General features: G+C 40.0%; 1 protein-coding gene across 1 annotated transcript in view; it reads left to right on the forward strand.

Moving 5' to 3' along the window:
- The window catches only part of Mapre1 (microtubule associated protein RP/EB family member 1), a 28,343-nt gene extending 8,520 nt beyond the window's left edge, over window positions 1–19,823 (forward strand). Inside the window, exons 3-7 of the mRNA XM_020186212.2 lie at window positions 5,395–5,540; window positions 7,798–8,005; window positions 10,827–10,948; window positions 16,216–16,368; window positions 18,091–19,823. Coding sequence (XP_020041801.2) covers window positions 5,395–5,540; window positions 7,798–8,005; window positions 10,827–10,948; window positions 16,216–16,368; window positions 18,091–18,147 — 686 coding nt within the window. The 3' untranslated portion in view covers window positions 18,148–19,823. The remainder of the gene's footprint in view (window positions 1–5,394; window positions 5,541–7,797; window positions 8,006–10,826; window positions 10,949–16,215; window positions 16,369–18,090) is intronic.
- The last annotated feature ends 700 nt before the right edge of the window (window positions 19,824–20,523 follow it).

Here is a 20,523-nt window from a genome sequence, read left to right on the forward strand (position 1 = left end):
TCTCTGCCTCCTGAGTAGCTAGGATTACAGGCGTGAGGCACCAGTGCCCAGCAACAATTACTTTTATCAAACCTTAATTATTTTGTTAGTCTATGACTAACAATTTAAGGCTAACAATTTAGCCTTACATTTGTGCTGCTTTCCCTCCATTTTCTATAGTTTCCTCAGTATCTTCACTTTTGGTTTTTTTGTTTGTTTTTGGTTTTGGTGGGAGTGGAGTTTGAACTCAGGGTTTCCTCATTGGCAAAGCAGGTGCTCTACCACTCATGCCACACCTCCAGTCCATTTTAGTCTGATATTTTGGAGATGGGGGTCTCATGAACTATTTGTCTTGGCTGACCTTGAGCTACAAATCCTCCTGATCTCAGCCTCCCAAGTAGCTAGGATTACAGGTGTGAGCAACTGGTGCCTGCCTTCCTTGTTCTATTTATTTAAGGCCTTTAAAGCGCTTGTTTACCCTGTGATCTATGACTAATGTGTGATGTCATTCTTGCCTTCATTGGAGGCAGCTTTGTCACCAGCAATTTCTCCCTAAAACTTTTCCTATAAATATTCATGTCACTTAACTGGAAAAGAGTTACCTCTTTTCCTGTGTAGGTAGGTTGCACTTGTGCCAGTCTGGCACCAGGTTTATCTCATTTAGACGGAACCGTCGTGGACAGGACTGGGCATGAAAAGGCTTCAGTCTGCTCTGGGCCATGTGACTTTGGAGGAGTCAGTTGATATTCTAGTTTCTCATCTGTTAAACTGGGGCAGTAGCACCTGGCCCACCTGTTTGACTGTTGTGAGGGTGCCTTGTAATAATAGCTCTTAGGTATTAATTGTTTGCCAGACCCTGGAGGTGAGTGAGTGACCTCTGGAGAGGACATGTCCGTGTTGCACAGATAGGAGATTGCTCATGTGGCTTATACATTGCCTATGGAGCCTGGTTTCGAATTGAGATCTTTCTGACCACACAGCACATATACTTTCTACGACATGCATCTTATATTTTAAAGAAACATTTGTTCTGTTTTTCTTTTGGGGAGCGGGCAGGACTGGGATTTGAACTCAGGGCTTCACCTTTGCAAAGCAGGTTCTCTACTGTTTGAACCATATCTCCAGCCCTTAAAGAAACATTTGGAAGAGTTGAACAAATATAATTACATATAATCAATGACAATGACACTGTTTCACTACAAAATCTGTGAAGTATTTCAGTTTTTTTAACAGCTGCCACTTTTCTTACCACAGATAAGGTGCTTTTCCCTAGTAGAAAGTGGTAAGTGCTAATTCATAAACAAACTTGTATTCATTCGTAAGTAGTCTTTCTTGAAAGCTGGGTAGAAGCTAACTTTGAGTACTAGCTGATAGCATTTGTCTTTCACTACTGTCCCTTCCAGTATGAGACCATAAAGGATGAGCTCAGATACTGCCCTGAAGAAGGCCTGCAGCCAGGGGATTGGAGACAAGGAGGCTCCTCCATCCCCTGTGGTTTCTGAGGCTGGAAGAGAATCTCTATAGCCTTTATTAGCACTGGTGCCTGCTTCCTGATCTTGCCTCTGGTGAGCAAAGGGTCAAGTAGACAAGAATTCACCTAGCACAGGCTTTAAAAGATAAAAACAGGTTTTTCTCAGGAGACAAATTTTTGAGGTGCCTATGAAGTGGCAAAGTTTTGTCAGCACCAGGAGCTCCCTGTCCCCAACAGTGTAATGAGCCTTTGATTGGCTCTGGTAGTGAGAAGAGGTGAGGTTAACTTTCAATGACAGAGTTGGCAGGTTGTTTTGAGATTCATTGTTACATTTCATAGTCTACTTTGGAGAGCTAGTCATCCAGTAGTTTGGAAAAATAGTGATCAGGAAAAAATTCGATCACAAGAGAATGATTTTGATAAGGGATTGCTTTTGTCAAAAAGACCACTAATTCTTTTTTTTTTTTTTTTTGCGGTATTGGGGTTTGAACTTAGGGCTTCATGTTTGCTAGGTAGGTGCTCTACCACTTGAGCCACTCCACCAGCCATTAGTTGCCTTTTGCCTACCATTCCTCTGTTCTGTCTGTAGTAGGGTAGTTCTCTGTATCAATCCTGGTAATGGAATGGGTATTTAGTTTACAGTTTGTTGTCCTTCCAGACTGTTGCGTTAAGTAGTATATACGAACACATGTATTTCCTGTTTTTAAAGTCAAAATAGTATTTTTCCTATTTCAAAACACCCTTTTTTTTTGCAAGTACTGAGGTTTGGACTTGGCCTTTGCTTGCTAGGCCTTACCACTTGAGCCACACTCCAACCATTTTTTGCTTTAGTTACTTTTCTGGTAAGGTCTTGCCTCTGGGACCAGCCTCAGACCTTGAACCTTCTGTTTGTGGGTTCACTTGCAGCTGGGAACGAAGATGTGTGCCACCATACCTGGCTTATTGATTGTGAGAGTCTTGCTAACTTTTTGTGTGGGTTCTCTGTGAACTGCAATCCTCCTGACCTCTGCCTCCCAAAATAGCTGGGATTATAGATGTGAGCCATTGTTGCCAGCCTCCATGTTGAAATATCTTGAGCCTGATTTTTAATGTCTGTATTAATGTCTTCATTGCCCTTTCTTCCCATATTTTATTCGCCGTTTTAGATGACTCAGGTTTCACCTACTTACTGAAGCCTGAACACTGTTACAGTTTATAGTCTTGTGTTCCCTTTATGTTAGTGTTAAAGCATTTGGGAGGTTTCTTCAGTTTTTTTTGTTCGTTTGTTTTTTGAGAAAGGACCTCAAGATATAGCTTGGACTGGCCTTGGAGTCAGGATTCTTTTGCCTCAGCCTCTTGAGTTGCTGGAACTATAGGCATATGCCACCAGGCTTGATTTTTTCCTTATGTTTAGATTACTTCTTTGAGTTACATCCCCTCACCCCCATGTGTTTATTAGTCACTTACGTGTCTTCTATGAATTGTCCAAAAGCTTTATTTTTATTGGGGTCTTCCCCCCCAGTCCCAGTGCTGGGGATCAAATTTGGGGCATTATGTGTAGTAGGCAAGCACTGAAGTGCTGAGTTATATTCCCTTTGTCTTTTTGGTGGTACTGGGGTTTGACTTCAGGGCCTTGACCTTGTTAAGAAGCACTCTACCACTTGACCCATTCCTCAAAGCCCTTTTTGCTTTAGTTTATTTTTTATAGGGTCTTGCACTTCTGCCCAGGGCTGGCCGTGGAACACATTCCTCCTACCTCCACCTTCCTTGTAGTTGGAATTTTAGATGGGTACCACCACATCTGGCCCTTAATGTTTTTCTGTTTATATATTAATACTTTGAGCCAATGACAGTGAAATAGCAGAAAGTGAATCTTTTCAAGTGCATGGTATCTTTTTTTTTTTCTTTTATTATTCATATGTGCACACAAGGCTTGGGTCATTTCTCCCCCCTGCCCCCACCCCCTCCCTTACCACCCACTCCATCCCCTCCCTCTCCCCCCACCCCCTCAATACCCAGCAGAAACTATTTTGCCCTTATTTCTAATTTTGTTGTAGAGAGAGTATAAGCCATAATACCCAGCAGAAACTATTTTGCCCTTATTTCTAATTTTGTTGTAGAGAGAGTATAAGCCATAATAGGAAGGAACAAGGGTTTTTGCTGGTTGAGATAAGGATAGCTATACAGGGCATTGACTCACATTGATTTCCTGTGCATGTGTGTTACCTTCTAGGTTAATTCTTTTTGATCTAACCTTTTCTCTAGTTCCTGGTCCCCTTTTCCTATTGGCCTCAGTTGCTTTTAAGGTATCTGCTTTAGTTTCTCTGCGTTAAGGGCAACAAATGCTAGCTAGTTTTTTAGGTGTCTTACCTATCCTTACCCCTCCCTTGTGTGCTCTCGCTTTTATCATGTGCTCAAAGTCCAATCCCCTTGTTGTGTTTGCCCTTGATCTAATGTCCACATATGAGGGAGAACATACGATTTTTGGTCTTTTGGGCCAGGCTGACCTCACTCAGAATGATGGTCTCCAATTCCATCCATTTACCAGCGAATGATAACATTTCGTTCTTCTTCATGGCTGCATAAAATTCCATTTTGTATAGATACCACATTTTCTTGATCCATTCGTCAGTGGTGGGGCATCTTGGCTGTTTCCATAACTTGGCTATTGTGAATAGTGCCTCAGTAAACATGGGTGTGCAGGTGCCTCTGGAGTAACCTGTGTCACAGTCTTTTGGGAAGTGCATGGTATCTTAAGAGGACTTCTAATGATGTGTAAAAGAGCAGTGGACAGAAATCAGAATGCTTGGATATGGTCCTAAGCTTGGTCTCTGGCTTCTGTGATACTGGGCCACAATTTTTGGTCCTTGTTTAAAAATTTTTACCCAGTGTTGAGGATTGCCTTAGGGGCCTTGAGCTGTGTAGGCAAGCATTCTACCACTGAGCTACATTCCCAGCCCAGGTGTGAGTTTTTAAATTTATAATGTCTCTAAGCATTCTTCTAGTTCTAAAATAAAAACTGTGATAGTTCTTTTCCTGAGAAGCAGGTGACTCTTGCTTTTAAGTCCCATGGAAGATTTGAGAATACTTTATTTTTAGTAAATGTGTATTATTTTGCTATTTCAGAAGAATGTCCTTTTTTGCATGTGAAATAGTCCTATGTAAAACAGTACTGTGAGTACAGATGCTTAATAAATCACCTGTGGGGTTTTTTTTTTTCTCTTTTCTTCCTCATGGGACTGGAGTTTGAATTCAGGGCTTCATGCTTGCAAAAGCAGGTTCTCTACTGTTTGTGGCATGTCTCCAGTCCTTTTTGCTCTGGGGGTATTGCAGACTACTTGCCTAGGCTGGCCTTGAACCGTGATTTTCCCGATCTCAAACTTCCAGGTAGCTAGGATTATAGGCATGAGCCACTGATGGCCAGTATCTATGTAGTTTTATTTTTTTACTAGCTTATACTAATTGTACCAAATATTGGGTTTCATTATGACATTTTTGGATTTTTTTAAAAAGTTGATTTATGTAGGGCATAGTGGCTCGTACCTGTAATCCCAGTTACTTGGTAAGCAGAAATGGAAAATCATGGTTTGAGGCTAGCTAGGGCAAAAAGTTTGTGAGACCCCCCCCATCTCAACTAATAAGCTGAGTATGATGGTATATATCTCTAATTCCAACAATGTGGAAGACGTAGGTCTAAGGATGGCCCTAATCAAAAAGCATAAGACCCCATCTGAAAAAATAAAGCAAAGAAAGGACTGAGGGCATGGCTAGCAAGAGCAAGGCTGAGTTCAAAACTATAGTTTTGTTAATAGATTTTTAAAAGTTGACTTTGAATTCAAGTGGTAATGAAGCTTTTGGTTTGTATAGGACCACTTTATAGCTTTTTAAATTTTATTTGGGTAAATGCTTCTTTCATAGCATTCAGTGATGCAGTGTTTATTGTCTTATTGTTGTTGTTCACTCAGGAGCTGCCTATTGTCAGTTTATGGACATGCTATTCCCTGGCTCCATTGCCTTGAAGAAAGTAAAATTCCAAGCTAAGCTAGAACACGAATATATCCAGAACTTCAAAATACTACAAGCAGGTTTTAAGAGAATGGGTGTTGACAAAGTAAGTAAATTTCATTCCTTTCTTTAGGTTAATTTGGAAGGTAGCCCATGACTTTGAGATTTTTCTTTTTCCTTTCCCCAATTTATATAGCTCTCTTTTCTCTAGTTAATATGTATTTATAGGAAGCAAAGTTTTCCTCTCTCCTCCTATCTCTGCTTCCTTTTCTGTCTTCTTTCTTTACCAACTGAGTTTAGTAACTATTTGGAGGAGTCAACTCTACATCTGTACCAGTGATTTAAAAAAAAAAAAAAAGATTAATCTCTACTATTTTGGGAGCTAACGCTCTTTAATCTCTGGATTTACTTCTTTCTTTCTTTCTTTTTTTTTTTTGTTGGTACTAGGGATTGAACCCATGAATTGAACCTCATGAATGTGGATTTACTTATGTAAAGCACACTGTAAGTCCCAGCAGAATAATTTCCAGTAGAAATATTTGATTTTTATGGCAGGGGCCATGGAGGATCCCTTGTGGGTGCTGGGAAGCTCCCTGTTGTGCCTGAGGTTATTTAATGGTACCAGAAATTGTTTACCAGCTTTATTAGCACAAATAATTACCTTTGTTTTAGTGGTTAATAGAGTATGCTAAAGTAAGCAGTTACTATTTTTCTCCCCCACATTAGAACAGCTTATCCTTTTAAACCATTTTTGGGGGAGGATAACTTTTCTTTTGATAAAGCTTACTGTCTTCGATAATTTTTTTTTTAATTTTAAAATCAGTTCTTATTTTTGTTTTAGTTTTATTTCTGTGCAATGTATAATGTATAAAGTAAGCATTTGCATTATAAGAATATCATTTAGTTTTTAGGCATAGATTAAGAGTAGCCTATATACAATGACTTTTCTACTCTTTTTTTATGAAATTATATTCATTTTGAGCCTAGGTCTTGTTATGTAGCCCAAGCTGGCCTTGAACTTGTGATGGTCCTGCCTCAGCCACCCTAGTGCTATGATTTCAGGTGTGAGCCATCATGCTTGGCTTTATTTTTTGTTTTTTTTTTTTTCATTTTTCTTTTATTGGCTTTATTTTTTGAATGTGGAAAGATTCTAAAAGTATACAAAAGCAGAATAGTGTAATGTACTCCCTCCCCTGTGTACCTCAGTGGTTATCATAGTCAGTTGTGTTTTAACTCTATCTTACCCTGTGTCCTTCTGAATTATTTTGAAGGGAACCCAGACATTTTTTTTTTTGTGGGAGGGGTTATAATACTGGGGTTTAATTCAGTGTTTCACAGTCTACTGCTTGAGCCACACCTCCAGCCCCAATTTGTGTGTGTGTGTGTGTGTGTGTGTGTGTGTGTGTGTGTGTGTCTTACTCCATATCTAACCCAGGCCTCACACATGCTAGGCAGACTGTCTACCACTGAACTATATCCCCAGCCCCAGACATGTTTTATTAGAAAATGTTTCAATGCCAAGTAATTAAAAAAAAATTGTCAGAGGAGTATAGTTTACATTATATTACTTTTTTGATATTAAAACATTTTTAATTGGCACATATTATTCATTGTACGTATTTTCTTCCCTCCCTTACCCCCCCCACCCCCAGCTTTCTAGCCAGGTGCTCTACCACTTGATCCATGCCCTTATCCCTTTTGCTTTAGTTACTTTTCAGATAGGGTGCTGTATTTTAACCTGGGGCCGGCCTTGGGCCTCCATCCTCCTACCACTACCTCCCATGTAGCTGGGATTATAGATATTTGCCATCACATCCAGTTTGTTCTGTGAGATAGGTCTCAGTAACTTTTTGCCCAGTCTGTCTTCAAACTGTGATCCTTCTGATCCTTCTGGCTTTATAGGTATAAGCCACCATGCCTGGCATTAACTTTTTTTTTTTGAATGACAGTCTTTGCTTTGAAGCTTGGGCTGATTTCACACTTGAGATTCTCCTGCTTCAGTTTCCTGAGTGCTAGCTAGGGTTATAGGTGTTTACTACCATTCCTGGCAGGGGTTTTCCCTTCATAGTACAACGACACATCTTAGAAAGGTTTGGATTTATATATGTGACTTAGATGATACTTGTTCCTTTTTCATTTCAGATTCCTTTTCATAACTTTGAGGGATTGGGTAGGGATTGGTACTCTTTTGAAGGCAAACTGAATGAAACTTGCTCTTTTAACTTGTAGGGGCTTAGTATAAAGTTCTCTAAAATACATTTTTCTCCCTTTGATAGAGCTTTATGCTGATTTGACTTATGGGCCAGTTTGATACTTGCCAAAAACTTTCTCTTTGGGCTAAATAATTTTTTTTTTTTCTGCAGATAATTCCTGTGGATAAATTAGTAAAAGGAAAGTTTCAGGATAATTTTGAGTTCGTACAGTGGTTCAAGAAGTTTTTTGATGCAAACTATGATGGAAAAGACTATGACCCTGTCGCTGCCAGACAAGGTCAAGAAACTGCAGTGGCTCCCTCCCTTGTTGCTCCAGCTCTGAATAAACCGAAGAAACCTCTTGGCTCTAGCAGTGCAGGTAAGGAAAAAAACTCAAAAAACCATAAACCTCATTTCTAGTAACTCCAGTGCTCATTCAGCATTGAACCAGAGTTTATTTATTTATTTATTTATTTTTGGCGGTACTGAGTTTGAACTCAGGGCCTACACCTTGAGTCACTCCACCAGCCTTTTTTGTGTGTGTGTGTGATGGGTTTTTTTGAGGTAGGGTCTCAGAAACTATTTGCCCAGGCTGGCTTCGAACCATGATCCTCCTGATCTCTGCCTCCTGAGTAGCTAGGATTACAGGCATGAGCTGCTGGCGCCTGGCAGTTTAAATTTTTAAAAAAAAATGTTTTGGTATTTGGGTTTGAACTCGGGACCTCACAAATGCTAGGCAAGTTTTCTATCACTGAGTTATGTAGACTCTTAGCCCTGAATCAGTATTTTTTGAGTAGCAATAAGCTTGGGGATCTTCAGACATGTGGAAAGAGCATGGATTTTGGCATTAGGCAGTTCTGTGTTCTCTGCAGCTCTGTGTGAGCCCCTCCATCTCTGCTCAATCATTTCCTCCTCTGTAAAATGGGAGGTTTAGTACTTGCCATAGAGCATTGCTTTTGAGGACTGAATGAGTTACTGTATGCTCTTTTGCCAAAGCTCTTTGGTTGTGTGGAGTAGAACTAAGGTTAGCTTACATAAGCAGGCTTTACTTATGTTGAAAATTGGGCATTTCATAGGACCCTAGGAATGTAAGTTATAATTAGTCCTGAAGTCTAGGACCTGAATAATCTTTCTAGGTCTCAGGGACTGTCCTAGGCTGTCATCATCATGCTGTCTGTAGATCAGCTTTCTCAGCTTACTCTAGGCTTCCCTGCCCTCCCTAGAGCTTTAGCTGGCGAACAACTGTGGCTTAATTTGATGCTAATAAAGTTTGGGAAGCAGGGGGAAACAATTTTCAGAAGGCATTGGCTTGACATGTTTCCCAAGGTGTGTTTACAGTAGTGTATTCATAGAACATGTACATTGGGGCAGGATAGATTTTCTACAATTGCTAATTCCTTCTTTTCCAGAGGTGGCGAGAACATTAGTTAAGGTCTCATACATGGTACCCAGAGAGATCTGATCCATCTGGTTGGTTAGAGAGGGTGGGTTGAGTACTTCTTTGAACAGTGTTATTGAGATATATTTATATGCCACACATTTCACCTATTTAAAATGTTTAATGATTTTCTTTTTAATATATTCAAGGAGTTGTGTAACCATTACGACAAAACAATTTTAGAACATTTTAGAACCTCATGCGTGCTCTGTAGCAGTCATTTCTCATTTCCCTGTAACTTTTCCCTTCCCCAGCCCTAGGTAACCACTAATCTACTTTAATTGATTTGCCTATTCTGGACATTTTTTATAAATGAAATCATAGACTATGTGGTCTTTGTGTCTGACTTCTTTTACTTAGCATAACGTTGTCAAAGTTCATCTGTGCTAGATAGCACTTCATTTTTCTTGCAGAACAGTATTCCATTGTGTGCCTATTCCTCATTTTATTTATTTGTCAGTTGATGGTCCTTTGAATACTTTCTGCTTTTTCACTGTTACGAGTAGCAGCACTGTGAAGATTCATGTAGTTTCTATGTGGACACATGTTTTTTCATTTCTCTTGGGAGTATGCCCAAGAGTATATATTGTGGAATAGAATTCCTGGATCACATGGTAGGTAACTCTGTTTAACCTTTTGTAGAGCTACCTGTTTTTCAAAGTGACTAAACCATCGACAGTACCATGAACAGTATATGAGGGATCACATTCCCCCAGATACTGTGTACTTTGATTCTTCAGCTGTTTAGAATGGCAACTGCATAGGTAACCTTCTATATTTCATATTTCAGATGCTGCTAACAGTTGAGTGGAGATTTGTAATAAGCATTTAGTTTTCAGGATAAATGTATACTAGAAAGAGTCATCCAGAGGAAATGACTGTTACTGTGGGGGAAGGCTTGTGCTTACAGATTTTGGGGTAGGCAGAAGGCCTGTGGTTACAGGTTTTTGGGTATTGGGAAGATTAACTATATCTAAGCCTGGCATAGTGTACATGTTTTGTAGAATAACTGCTTGATGAATAAGAAGAGTCAGGAATGATATATTTATCCTGAGGCACCCCATTCATGATTATTTTAACTTTATATAGGTTAGTTGCATTACTGCTTCATCTGCTTTTGATTGTAAATACTGGGAGAAGTCTATAAATCCTAATTAGTGAGATGCTTTTCTATCCTGATCTAAACACCTTCTAAAGGGTGAGCAAAGATAGTGGTTTTGACGTCATAGTGGTGAGAGAAAGTTCTACCAGCCTTATGGACATCTTCCTTCTTCTGGAGGGAAGTCTGAGGTTATGAGTTAGGAAGGTTCAGGTTTTCCATATAAAGCATAGAGGTCACCAGCAACAGTTGGGATATGATCTACTCCTGGTAGGAAGATTGCTTGTGGTCCATGTAGCTAGCTGCCCTGTTTGTGGATTTGATGGGAGCTGTGTTAAAAGTAAATCATTTCTACCCACCAGAATGACTGTACCTCTTTCAGAGGACAGTACTGTTCACTGCAGCAGAGAAAAGACCTCACTGGAGGACTTAACTCCCAGCACAAGAGAGCGTAGCTAAAATTAGTACTTAGGTCTGCTGCCACGATAAAAACCACTTTTGGCAAATGTGGGGTGTTGACTTACATGCTGGAGTTCTCTAGCATTGGTTTCCTTCATTGAATGTCTGTGGAAAGCCGTTGATCATAGCCTTACCTTGCTGTCTTGTGGGTTTCTGTTTGTTTTTGAAATTTCGTCTCTTATATAATATTTAATCCTCTCTCAGCTCCACCAAGGCCCATTTCGACACAGAGAACTACTGCAACTCCTAAGGCTGGCCCTGGGGTAGTGCGAAAGAATCCTGGTGTAGGCAATGGGGATGATGAAGCAGCCGAATTAATGCAGCAGGTAGGTACTCCTGTGTCCAGGATATCAGTTGCTCTGGTTTTTTCTTGCTGCAGGAACCAAGGAGGGTTCCCTACTTGCCAGATCAGTCCTGCTCACACACCTGTAGTGTGGATAGTGAGCATGGGGGGTTTGGGAGGAGGGGTCAGGCATTTCTGTGCTCTGCTAGTACAACACAGACCTGTCTGTTTGGAAACCAGCCCTTAGAGCAGAACCTTGTTGGATGTTTCTGGGATGTTCTCAGGGTTTCTGGGATTCAGAGAGTGAAAGGTAAAGCAGTTACTTTCTGGAAGTTGTACTTGAGTAGAGCTGGTATGAAAGGCCTATTAGTCTTTTGGTTCTGTCTTTACGAATTTAGTGAGTCAATGAAACATATTCTGGATAAAATATTCTTAAAGTTTTTGTTAAAGATCTTGTTTTTTATTTTTTATTTTTTGGGGAGGGGGAGGTGATAACTAGGGTTTGAACTCAGAGCTCTTTGCTTGCAAGGATTGGACATTCTTAAGTCTTCCTGGAGAAATTTACATATTTTGTTTGAGAAAAGGTCTCACTATTGTAGCCCAGGGTGACCTTGTACTTGTGACCCTCCTGCTCAGCCTTTTCAGTGCTGAGATTAGACATGCACCACCATGCTTGGCTCAGATTTTTAATGATCTCACAAATACGCATTTAGAGGAGTGCCAGGTAAAGCCACTGACTTGGTATATACATATTTGTTTCTTTTGTATATATAGTCATTGAGTGTTATGATGGACAAATGATATTTTAGCCTTATAGGTGGGACTCAGAAGACTTTGGTGGCCTTGATGACTTGTAGGACACAGGAGAGTTAAAATGAGTTTGTGAGGTTGGCACTAGTGAAATGTGGGTGTACAGTGGGACTGAAAGCTAGTGTTCTTTTTAGGAATACAAATAGGTAAAGAAACTGTCAAAATATCCCTATTTGCAGATAATATGATCCTATACCTTAAAGACATAAAAAACTCTACCCAAAAACTCTTAGACACCATAAACAGATATAGCAAGGTGGCAGGATACAAAATCAACTTAAAAAAATCATTAGCTTTACTATACACCAACAGTGAAAAAACTGAGAAGGAATACATGAAACAATTCCATTTACAATAGCCTCAAAAAAAATCAAATACCTAGGAGTAAACTTAACAAAAGATGTGAATGACCTACAAGGAGAATTATAAACCCCTGAAGAAAGAGATTGAGGAAGACTACAGAAGATGGAAAGATCTCCCGTGCTCATGGATTGGAAGAATCAACTTACTAAAAAAAAATAGCTATACTATCAAAAGCAATCTACATGTTTAATGCAATTCCCATCAAAATCCCAATGACTTTCATCACAGAGATTGAAAAATCTACCCTAAATTTCATTTGGAAACACAAGAGAGCACAAATAGCCAAGGCAATACTCAGCAAAAAGAGCAATGCTGGCGGTCTCACATTACCTGACTTCAAAAGCAATAGCAATAAAAACAGCATGGTCCTGGCACAAAAACAGACATGAAGACCGGTGGAACAGAATAGAGGACCCGCATATGAATCCACACAACTATACCCACCTTATTTTTGACAAAGGTGCCAAAAATATAAGATGGAGAAAAGACAGCCTCTTCAACAAATGTTGTTGGGAAAAGTGGTTATCCATCTGCAAGAAACTAAAGCTAAATCTGTGTCTGTCACCCTGTACTAGTATCAACTCTGAAGTTAAAACAGGAAGGAGCAGGAAACACTCTGGAACTAATAGGTATAGGCAAGGACTTCCTCAGTAGAACCCCAACAGCCCAGCAACTAAGAGAAAGAGTGGACAAATGGGACTTCATAAAATTAAAAAGCTTCCACACAACAAAAGAAATGGCCTCTAAGCTAAAGAGACCACCCACAGAGTGGGAGAAAATATTTGCTAGCTATGTATCAGACAAAGGACTGATAACCAGAATATATAGGGAACTTAAGAAACTAAACTCTCTTAAAATCAATGAACCCATTAAGAAATGCGCAACTGGACTAAATAGAACTTTCTCAAAAGAAGAAATTCAAATTGCCAAAAAACACATGAAAAAATGCTCACCATCTCTAGCCATAAAGGAAATGCAAATCAAAACCACACTGATTCCACCTCACCCGTTAGAATAGCCATCATCAAAAACAGCACCAACAACATGTGTTGGTGAGGATGTGGGGAAAAAGGAACACTACTCGTACACTGCTGGTGGGAATGCAAGCTGGTGCAACCACTCTGGAAAAAAATTTGGAGGCTTCTTAAAAATCTAAACATAGACCTGCCATATGATCCTGCAATGCCACTCCTGGGGATATACCTGAAGGAGTGCGACACAGGTTACTACAAAGGCACCTGTACACCCATGTTTATTGCAGCGCTATTCACAATAGCCAAGTTATGGAAACAACCAGCATGCCCCACTACTGATGAATGGATCAAGAAAATGTATTTATACATTTTCTTCCATTTATACATAATGGAATTGTACTCAGCCATGAAGAAAAATGAAATCTTATCGTTTGCAAGTAAATGGATGGAACTGGAGAACATCATTCTGAGTGAGGTTAGCCAGACTCAGAAGACCAAAAATCATATGTTCTCCCTCATATGCGGTCTTTAGATCTGGGGCAAATACAGCAATGTTGTAGGACTTGGGTTACATGACAAGGGGAGAACATATACAGGAGGTACGGGGTTAGATAGAAAACCCAAAACATGAAAGCATTTGATGTCCCCACTCCAGAGGAATTAATACAGAAACTAAAGCAGCAGAGGTCAACATGAGAAGGGGATCAGGAACCAGTGTAAAGATCAGTTAGAGATGAATCAACCTGGGTTGTAACACATTTGTACATGAAAGCAATGCTAGCAATCTCTCTGAATGGCTGTCCTTATCTCAACTAGCAAAAATGCTATGTCTTTCTTATTATTGCTTGTTTCTACTCTTCAACAGAACTGGAGAAAGGCGCAGAACAGGTTCTGCCTGGAAGGGAGGAGGGGGAGGGTGTGGAGGTGGGGGCAGGAGGGAGAAATGACCCAAATAATGTATGCACATGTGAATAAATGAATTAAAAAAAAAAAAGCTAGTGTTCCTTTTTAAGATGTTTACTTCCTTTTCTCCTTGGTTAACTGAGGGCACCAGGCTGTTGTTAGAAGGCCTCTTCTCTGCCTTTTGGATGGTAGAGCTGAAGCTCTGAGGCAGCTTTTTGCTGCTGGGCTGGTCATCTTTTGCCCCTCTGTCCCCTCCCTTCTCAGATCCTACTTTGGGGCTGTTAGTTTCCGGAAAGTCAACAAGCTGTAGCAAAAGCAGGAGTGGGAGGAATGGGGAAATAGATTTTAGCTTTGCTGGCCATCAGGTGATGGTGGTGCTGTTTCAAAGTGATTTCTGCAATTTTTTTTTTCCTGAGCATATTATGCAAATATTTATTTGAAAATATGTCTCATTGCAGTGCTATAGATTTTGAGCAACACAGAACACAGATATGTAATAAAATTAAGAAATTTAATGGACAAGGTCAAGAGATACAAATAGGATAGAATGGTTTAGGTGATCACAGGATGGGATGAGAGAAGTAAGATGCAAGTACTGTTAACACTAGAGAGAAATTTGTAGACATGTGAAAGTTTTCAACAATTTCTATAATTGATAAAGAACAGTGAAAAACTTTTTAGAACATTGTTTCTGGTTTGGCTTGCTCCGAACTTCCATGATGAGCTTTGAGGTTAGGGGTCTGGCAGAATTATCTGTTGCTTCACTCACATGCTCCTCATTTCTGAATGCTTTTTGTTGTTGCATGTGCATCTGGGATAGAACCCAGGCCCTGATGATACAAGGCAAGCTACATCCCCAGCTCCTCTGAATTCTTCTTTTTTTAAAAAATGGCACTGGTGTTTAAACTCAGTGATGCTCTAGCGCTTGTGCCACGCCCCCAGCTCTGAATTCTTTTTGACTGTACCCCTGGATGAAATTTGATCTCCTCAGCTGTATTTGGTTTCTTTCCCAGGCTATGGGGAAGTGTGATCAGCTGCCTGCCTCTGTGTTTGCCAGTGGTACATTTGGAAGGTTGCGCTAGGTGATTTCTGGTACCTCGTAGTGTTCTCAGAATTTGCTCTTGCCCAGATCGTTCTCTCTGGTGTGCTTTTGATTTCCTGGTTTGACTTTCCATGCTGTTTTGTGGCCCTAGCATATAGATCAAAAGTTTTGTGAGCATTTTATGCTGCATGGTATCCCATGCAGTTTGCATTCAGTGTGACTTAAATTCACTTATCATAGATTTGTATACACTGGAAAGAAGGTGCACCGTGGCTAAAGTACACAAAGGACCCTGAGTTGTTGTGACTTTTACTGATTTCGGCTAGAGTCCTGAGATTTATTTTTTTAAATTTTTATTCTTTTTGATACAGAGTCTTGCTAGGTAGTTCAGGCTCATCTTAAAACTGATGATCCTCCTGCCTCATCCTCCCCAGTAGGATTAAAAGGCATGTACCATCATGCCTGGTGAGATTTGTTTCTTTTCTTTTTCTTTTTATTTATTAAAAAAATTTTTTTGTGGTGTTGGGGATTGAACCCAGGCCTCAAGAATGCTAGGCAAGCTGGGAATGAGCTGTATTCCCAGCCATTCTTTGAACCAAGGTCTTGCTATGTTATGTGTAGCCCAGGCTGTCCCTCAGATTCCCAAGTCTGGGACTACAGGTGTGTACACCATGCCTGGCAAGATTTCTTTCTTAATAGCCCTTCAGTGGGGCTAGTGGGAGATCACACTCTTTACTTTCCTATGATTCCATGTATACCCAGACTTTGACTTGATTGGCCAGTCCCTTTGGTAAAGACTCAATTTGTGATTGTCCTCATCTTGCCAGGCTGGATTGTAGATTCTACTTCAGGCTTCCTTAGTTTTTTTTACTGGCTCCTTTTTTTAGTTCCTGAATTTTCAATGTATAGCCCTTTCTTGGGCGTTATTACAGTTAAGTTTGTCTTGAACTCAGGGTTCACACTTGGAAAGCAGATACTGTACTGCTTGAGTAACACCTCCAGCCATTTTGCTCTGGTTGTTTTGGAGATTGGGGGGGTGGGGGGGGTGTCACCAGCTATTTGCCTGGGCTGGCCTTGAACTGCAGTCCTCCAGATCTCAGTCTCCCAAGTAGGATTACAGACATGAGCCACCAGCACCCGGCATGGGTTAGAAGTTTGTGTGATATTTTATTGATGTACCAATGCCAGATCCCTTACCCTTTTTAATGCATTGTGCAGGTCAAAGTATTGAAACTTACTGTCGAAGACTTGGAGAAAGAGAGAGATTTCTACTTTGGCAAGCTAAGGAACATTGAACTGATTTGCCAGGAGAATGAGGGGGAAAACGACCCTGTGTTGCAGAGGATTGTAGACATTCTCTATGCCACAGATGTAAGTATTCACATGAAGATACTATCTTTCCATTTTGCCAACTCAGAAAAAAATAAATTTAATATAGTTGGTTTTAGCACACTGTGCTGAAGCTTATGTCCATCGTAGCATTCTTAAAAGATTTCATCTTTGATCCCTCAGAGTCAGCCAGCACCTTTTCCCAGCTTTAGTCTCTACCTTGAGGTCCACGAACCTTTGAGGAAGCAGTGGGACAAAGAGGTGGCTGGCTGGCTTGCTGAGCCTCTGTAGTTTGTAGTCACTGAAAGGCCACAAAATGCTCTTAGCCTGAAATGCCCTCCATTCCCAATCCATCACCTGCAGCTTGAGGTGCTACCTCCATTTACTAGCACCCCAGCCATGTTCTCTGTCCTGTTATGATGTTTGGTGCCCCTAGCTGCCAGGGTGTGCTTTTGCTTCTCCCTCAGGAACTTGCCTGTTTTCTAGTCCCTCAGAGTCCTTTGTGGTAAGTTTCTTTGGAACCATGTTTGTTGATAACCAAGTGTGCTATATTAATCATAACATGTTAACTGATCAGGGAAGACTGATTTTCTCTAGATTTAGGATTTTGTATTTGGATCTGTCTACTGTTTAATAGATATAATTTCGCATGCCTAGTAAGGTCTGTGGGCTCAAACACTGTACAAATACAAAGTAGTACAAATATAAAGTAGTAATAATGCTTTTATTGATGTGTTCTAAACATTTCTTGTGAATTTTGGGGGATTCAGACAGATGGCTAAAAAGCTGATAATAAAACAGATCTTTAGGACTTGATCTGTGCTAGATAATAAAAATGAAGATGAAGATGCAGGGTCTTTGGTTTAGTCTTGAGTATTTTAGTGGAGGCACATTTTACGTACATTCAGCAATAGAGATTTAGTTTGGAAAAAAAAAAGGTGTGGTGCATGTCTGTAATCCTGGTACTCAGGAAGATCTTCAGTTTGAGGTCAGTCTGGGTTACGTAGTGAGACCGCCTCAGAAAAACCAAGGCTGTGGCTGTAACTCAGTTGAGTGCTTGCCTAATATGCGTAAGACCCTGGGGGGTTTGATACTCAACACTGCGGTTATGATAGTATAGTGTACCATTCCCAGCTATAAATACATGAGATGCCTTGGAGTAGGCATTATGTGGGAGCCTCAAATCTGATGTTTTAGGTTAAACATGGTTCCTAAGTAAAACAAAAGGAATGCATAACAGAAAAGCTAGTGGTTTATTGAAGTTAGATGATAGAATACGGGAGACTTGAGGGGTTTTTGTGGGCAGTTTTCTTTCTTTTTTAAAACAACTTATTGACCTGTAATAAACTGCACATATTTATTTATTTTGTCCATGTTGGGGTTTGAACTCAGTTCCTCATGCTTGCTATGCTTGTGCTCTACTGTTTGAACCATGCCTCTAGTCAACAACACATATTTTAAATGTACATTTGATGACATGTGAAATCAGACAGCAAATATTTATCACCTTCAAAAGTTTTGAGGGCAAATTTGTTTGTGCTTAGTTTTGGCTTCATGTAACAAGCAGTTCCACTGTCCAAAAAATAAAAGTAGTGATAATAAAGTAAGGGTTACCTGACCCATGTGATTATGTGCTAGGTATGTGGTAGAGACAAGAAGAAATGTCTCATTTGAGAGGCTTTAAACGTGAGGAAGGTGACCCACAGTACAAACAGATCATTCCCAGCTGAGTAATACCTTTCTCCTCTCATTTTCCCATTTTAGGAAGGCTTTGTGATACCTGATGAAGGGGGCCCGCAGGAAGAGCAGGAAGAGTATTAACAGTTTGGACCAGCAGAGCAACATCTGAATTCTTCACTCCAAATCATGTGCTTAACTGTAAAATACTCCCTTTTATTATTCTTAGAGGATTCACTGGTTTTCTTTTCATAAGCAAAAAGTACCTCTTCTTAAAAGTGCACTTTGCAGAAGTTTCACTCCTTTTCTGATAAGTTTGAGTTAGGAGCTTTTACCTTGTAGCAGAGCAGTATTAACATCTAGTTGGTTCACCTGGGGAACAAAGAGGCTGACCATGGGGCTCACTGTGTGGATGCTGGTCACACTGATTGCTGGAGAAGGTGTTTGGTATAATACACTGAGGTGGTGACCTCAGTTGAGAAATGTAAAGACTGAATTGAATTTCAAGCTAATGTGAAATCTTGGCAGAGAACATTTTAATAAATAAATGCCTTAAGAGTATTTAAAATATGCTTCCATGTTTCAAAATAGAAAATGTAACATGACAGAAGATGTTATGTGTCTGACATTGTGTCTGGGAAGGAAGGGCCAGAACTTTGGGAATCTGCTGTCTTAGGCCTTGCAGGACTGCTTAAATCCTCACAGGCCTAGTCTTTGGCCCAAAAGGAAAGTTTAAAAAGTAAAATGCGTCTGTAAAGCCATTTGGTGTCATTGACCAGTTGCTTCCCTGCTAAAAGCAAGTGATGTGGTTGCCTGGGTGCGTTTCAGCCTTGAGATGTTTTGAGGTGAAGAACTCAGTTTTCACTGAGCGGTCCTCTGATGATTTTTTCAATTAACCCCGAAATTTCTATGTATTGTGTTTTTTGGGAAATGGGATCAGTCCAGTTTTTTAATCTAACAACTACTTTTGGGGAATTTCCCACATCTCTGGGATTCATATGGGAGCTGTGTCCCATTGTCTTTTAAGTTTACATTTAACATTCTCTCCTCTGCTCCCCTTGCCTGCAGGGGGCTCCTTTTTGGCTCCTTAATTAAGTTTGCTGCTTAGTGTTGAAGTACAGCGGGCAGGTGATCAGGCTGCAAGCTCTTGCTGGGCCTCTGCAAAGGGAGTGATCGGTGAAGGCCATCGTTACCTTGGGATCTATCTGCAAGGCTGGGGTGTTTCTGGATCTGCTGTTCACAGCTCTCCACTGTTACCCGAATACGTTGCCAGTGCACTAATCTCTTTGGAGATAAAATTCACTAGTGTGTTACTAAGTGTTCATTTTTTTCTTTTTTTGCAGAAAATACAGTACCATGTTTGAATTAATTATTAATATTTAAAAGACTTCATTCCTTAACCCTCCCTCCTTTGCTTTGCCCACAGCCTAGTCAGTCCCTTTGTTTGGCAGAATTCTGCAAAATGTATTTTACCCACTACTGATTGTTCAGCCCCTAATGTGTTTGTATTGATTTGTTTCTGGTGGTAGCTTGTCCTAAAATGTGTGTAGAAAACAGGTATTTTATGATAAAATTGTTGTGTAGTGCATGCTTTGTGTGGAATTCAGAGGAAAACCCAGATTCATTGATTAACAATGCCAAAAAATGCAAGTAACTAGCCATTGTTCAAATGACAGTGGTGCTATTTCTCTTTTGTGGCCTTTTAGACTTTTGTTGCCCTAAAATTCCATTTTATTGGGAACCCATTTTCCACCTGGTCTTTCCTGACAGGGTTTTTTTCTACTTTAAACAGTTTCTAAATAAAATTCTGTATTTCAAGAGTGTATGTCTTCTGGAATTTGTCTTACCCTGGTATAAGCTTTTAGGTTACAGTGATAAAGTACCTATGCTTCTTAAATTAGGAATGATCTTTTCAAATTCCTTGCTGTTTTTTTTCAGATGTGTTTATTTCTAAGCCTGTTTTCTTTTTTCTTCATTCACATGACACTTCTCAGCCTCCTGCTGTTGTAAATTTTCATTACTATGAGTTTTTCCTCTCAGAAGCCCAATGTTTGGCCTAGCTCCTGTGAAGTCTTCATGCTATTTACTCTTGAGAGGTACAGCAGGACAGTGCTTGGCTGATGACCATGCTTGGCAGAGATGTTTTGTTTTTCTGAAAGTATGTTTCAAAGATACTTAGCACAATCTCAACCTATGAAATAATCTAGAGCTGTCACCATTTTTCTTCCTTTATAAAGTCCTATCTTTAGAAATGAGTTCAAAAGATGACTCCTTGCCATTTTCAGTATGAAATATAGTTTAATGGGTAGAAAACAGTTATTTATATGCTCTTTAGATACCTATCATAATTGTGGGTGCTCTGAAAACCCAACTTCATGATTTTAGGGTTGCCCTTACATTTTCTCTGGAAGTTAATAGTATGATACCTTCCTTAAAATGTTATACACCTTCAGAAGGAATTTAATACTGTGTATTCATAATCTGCAAGAAGATATCTCCAGGAGTAAATGGAGTTTGTGA

Source organism: Castor canadensis, chromosome 5 (genome assembly GCF_047511655.1).
Source record: "Castor canadensis chromosome 5, mCasCan1.hap1v2, whole genome shotgun sequence".
Classification (NCBI taxonomy): Eukaryota; Metazoa; Chordata; class Mammalia; order Rodentia; family Castoridae; genus Castor; species Castor canadensis.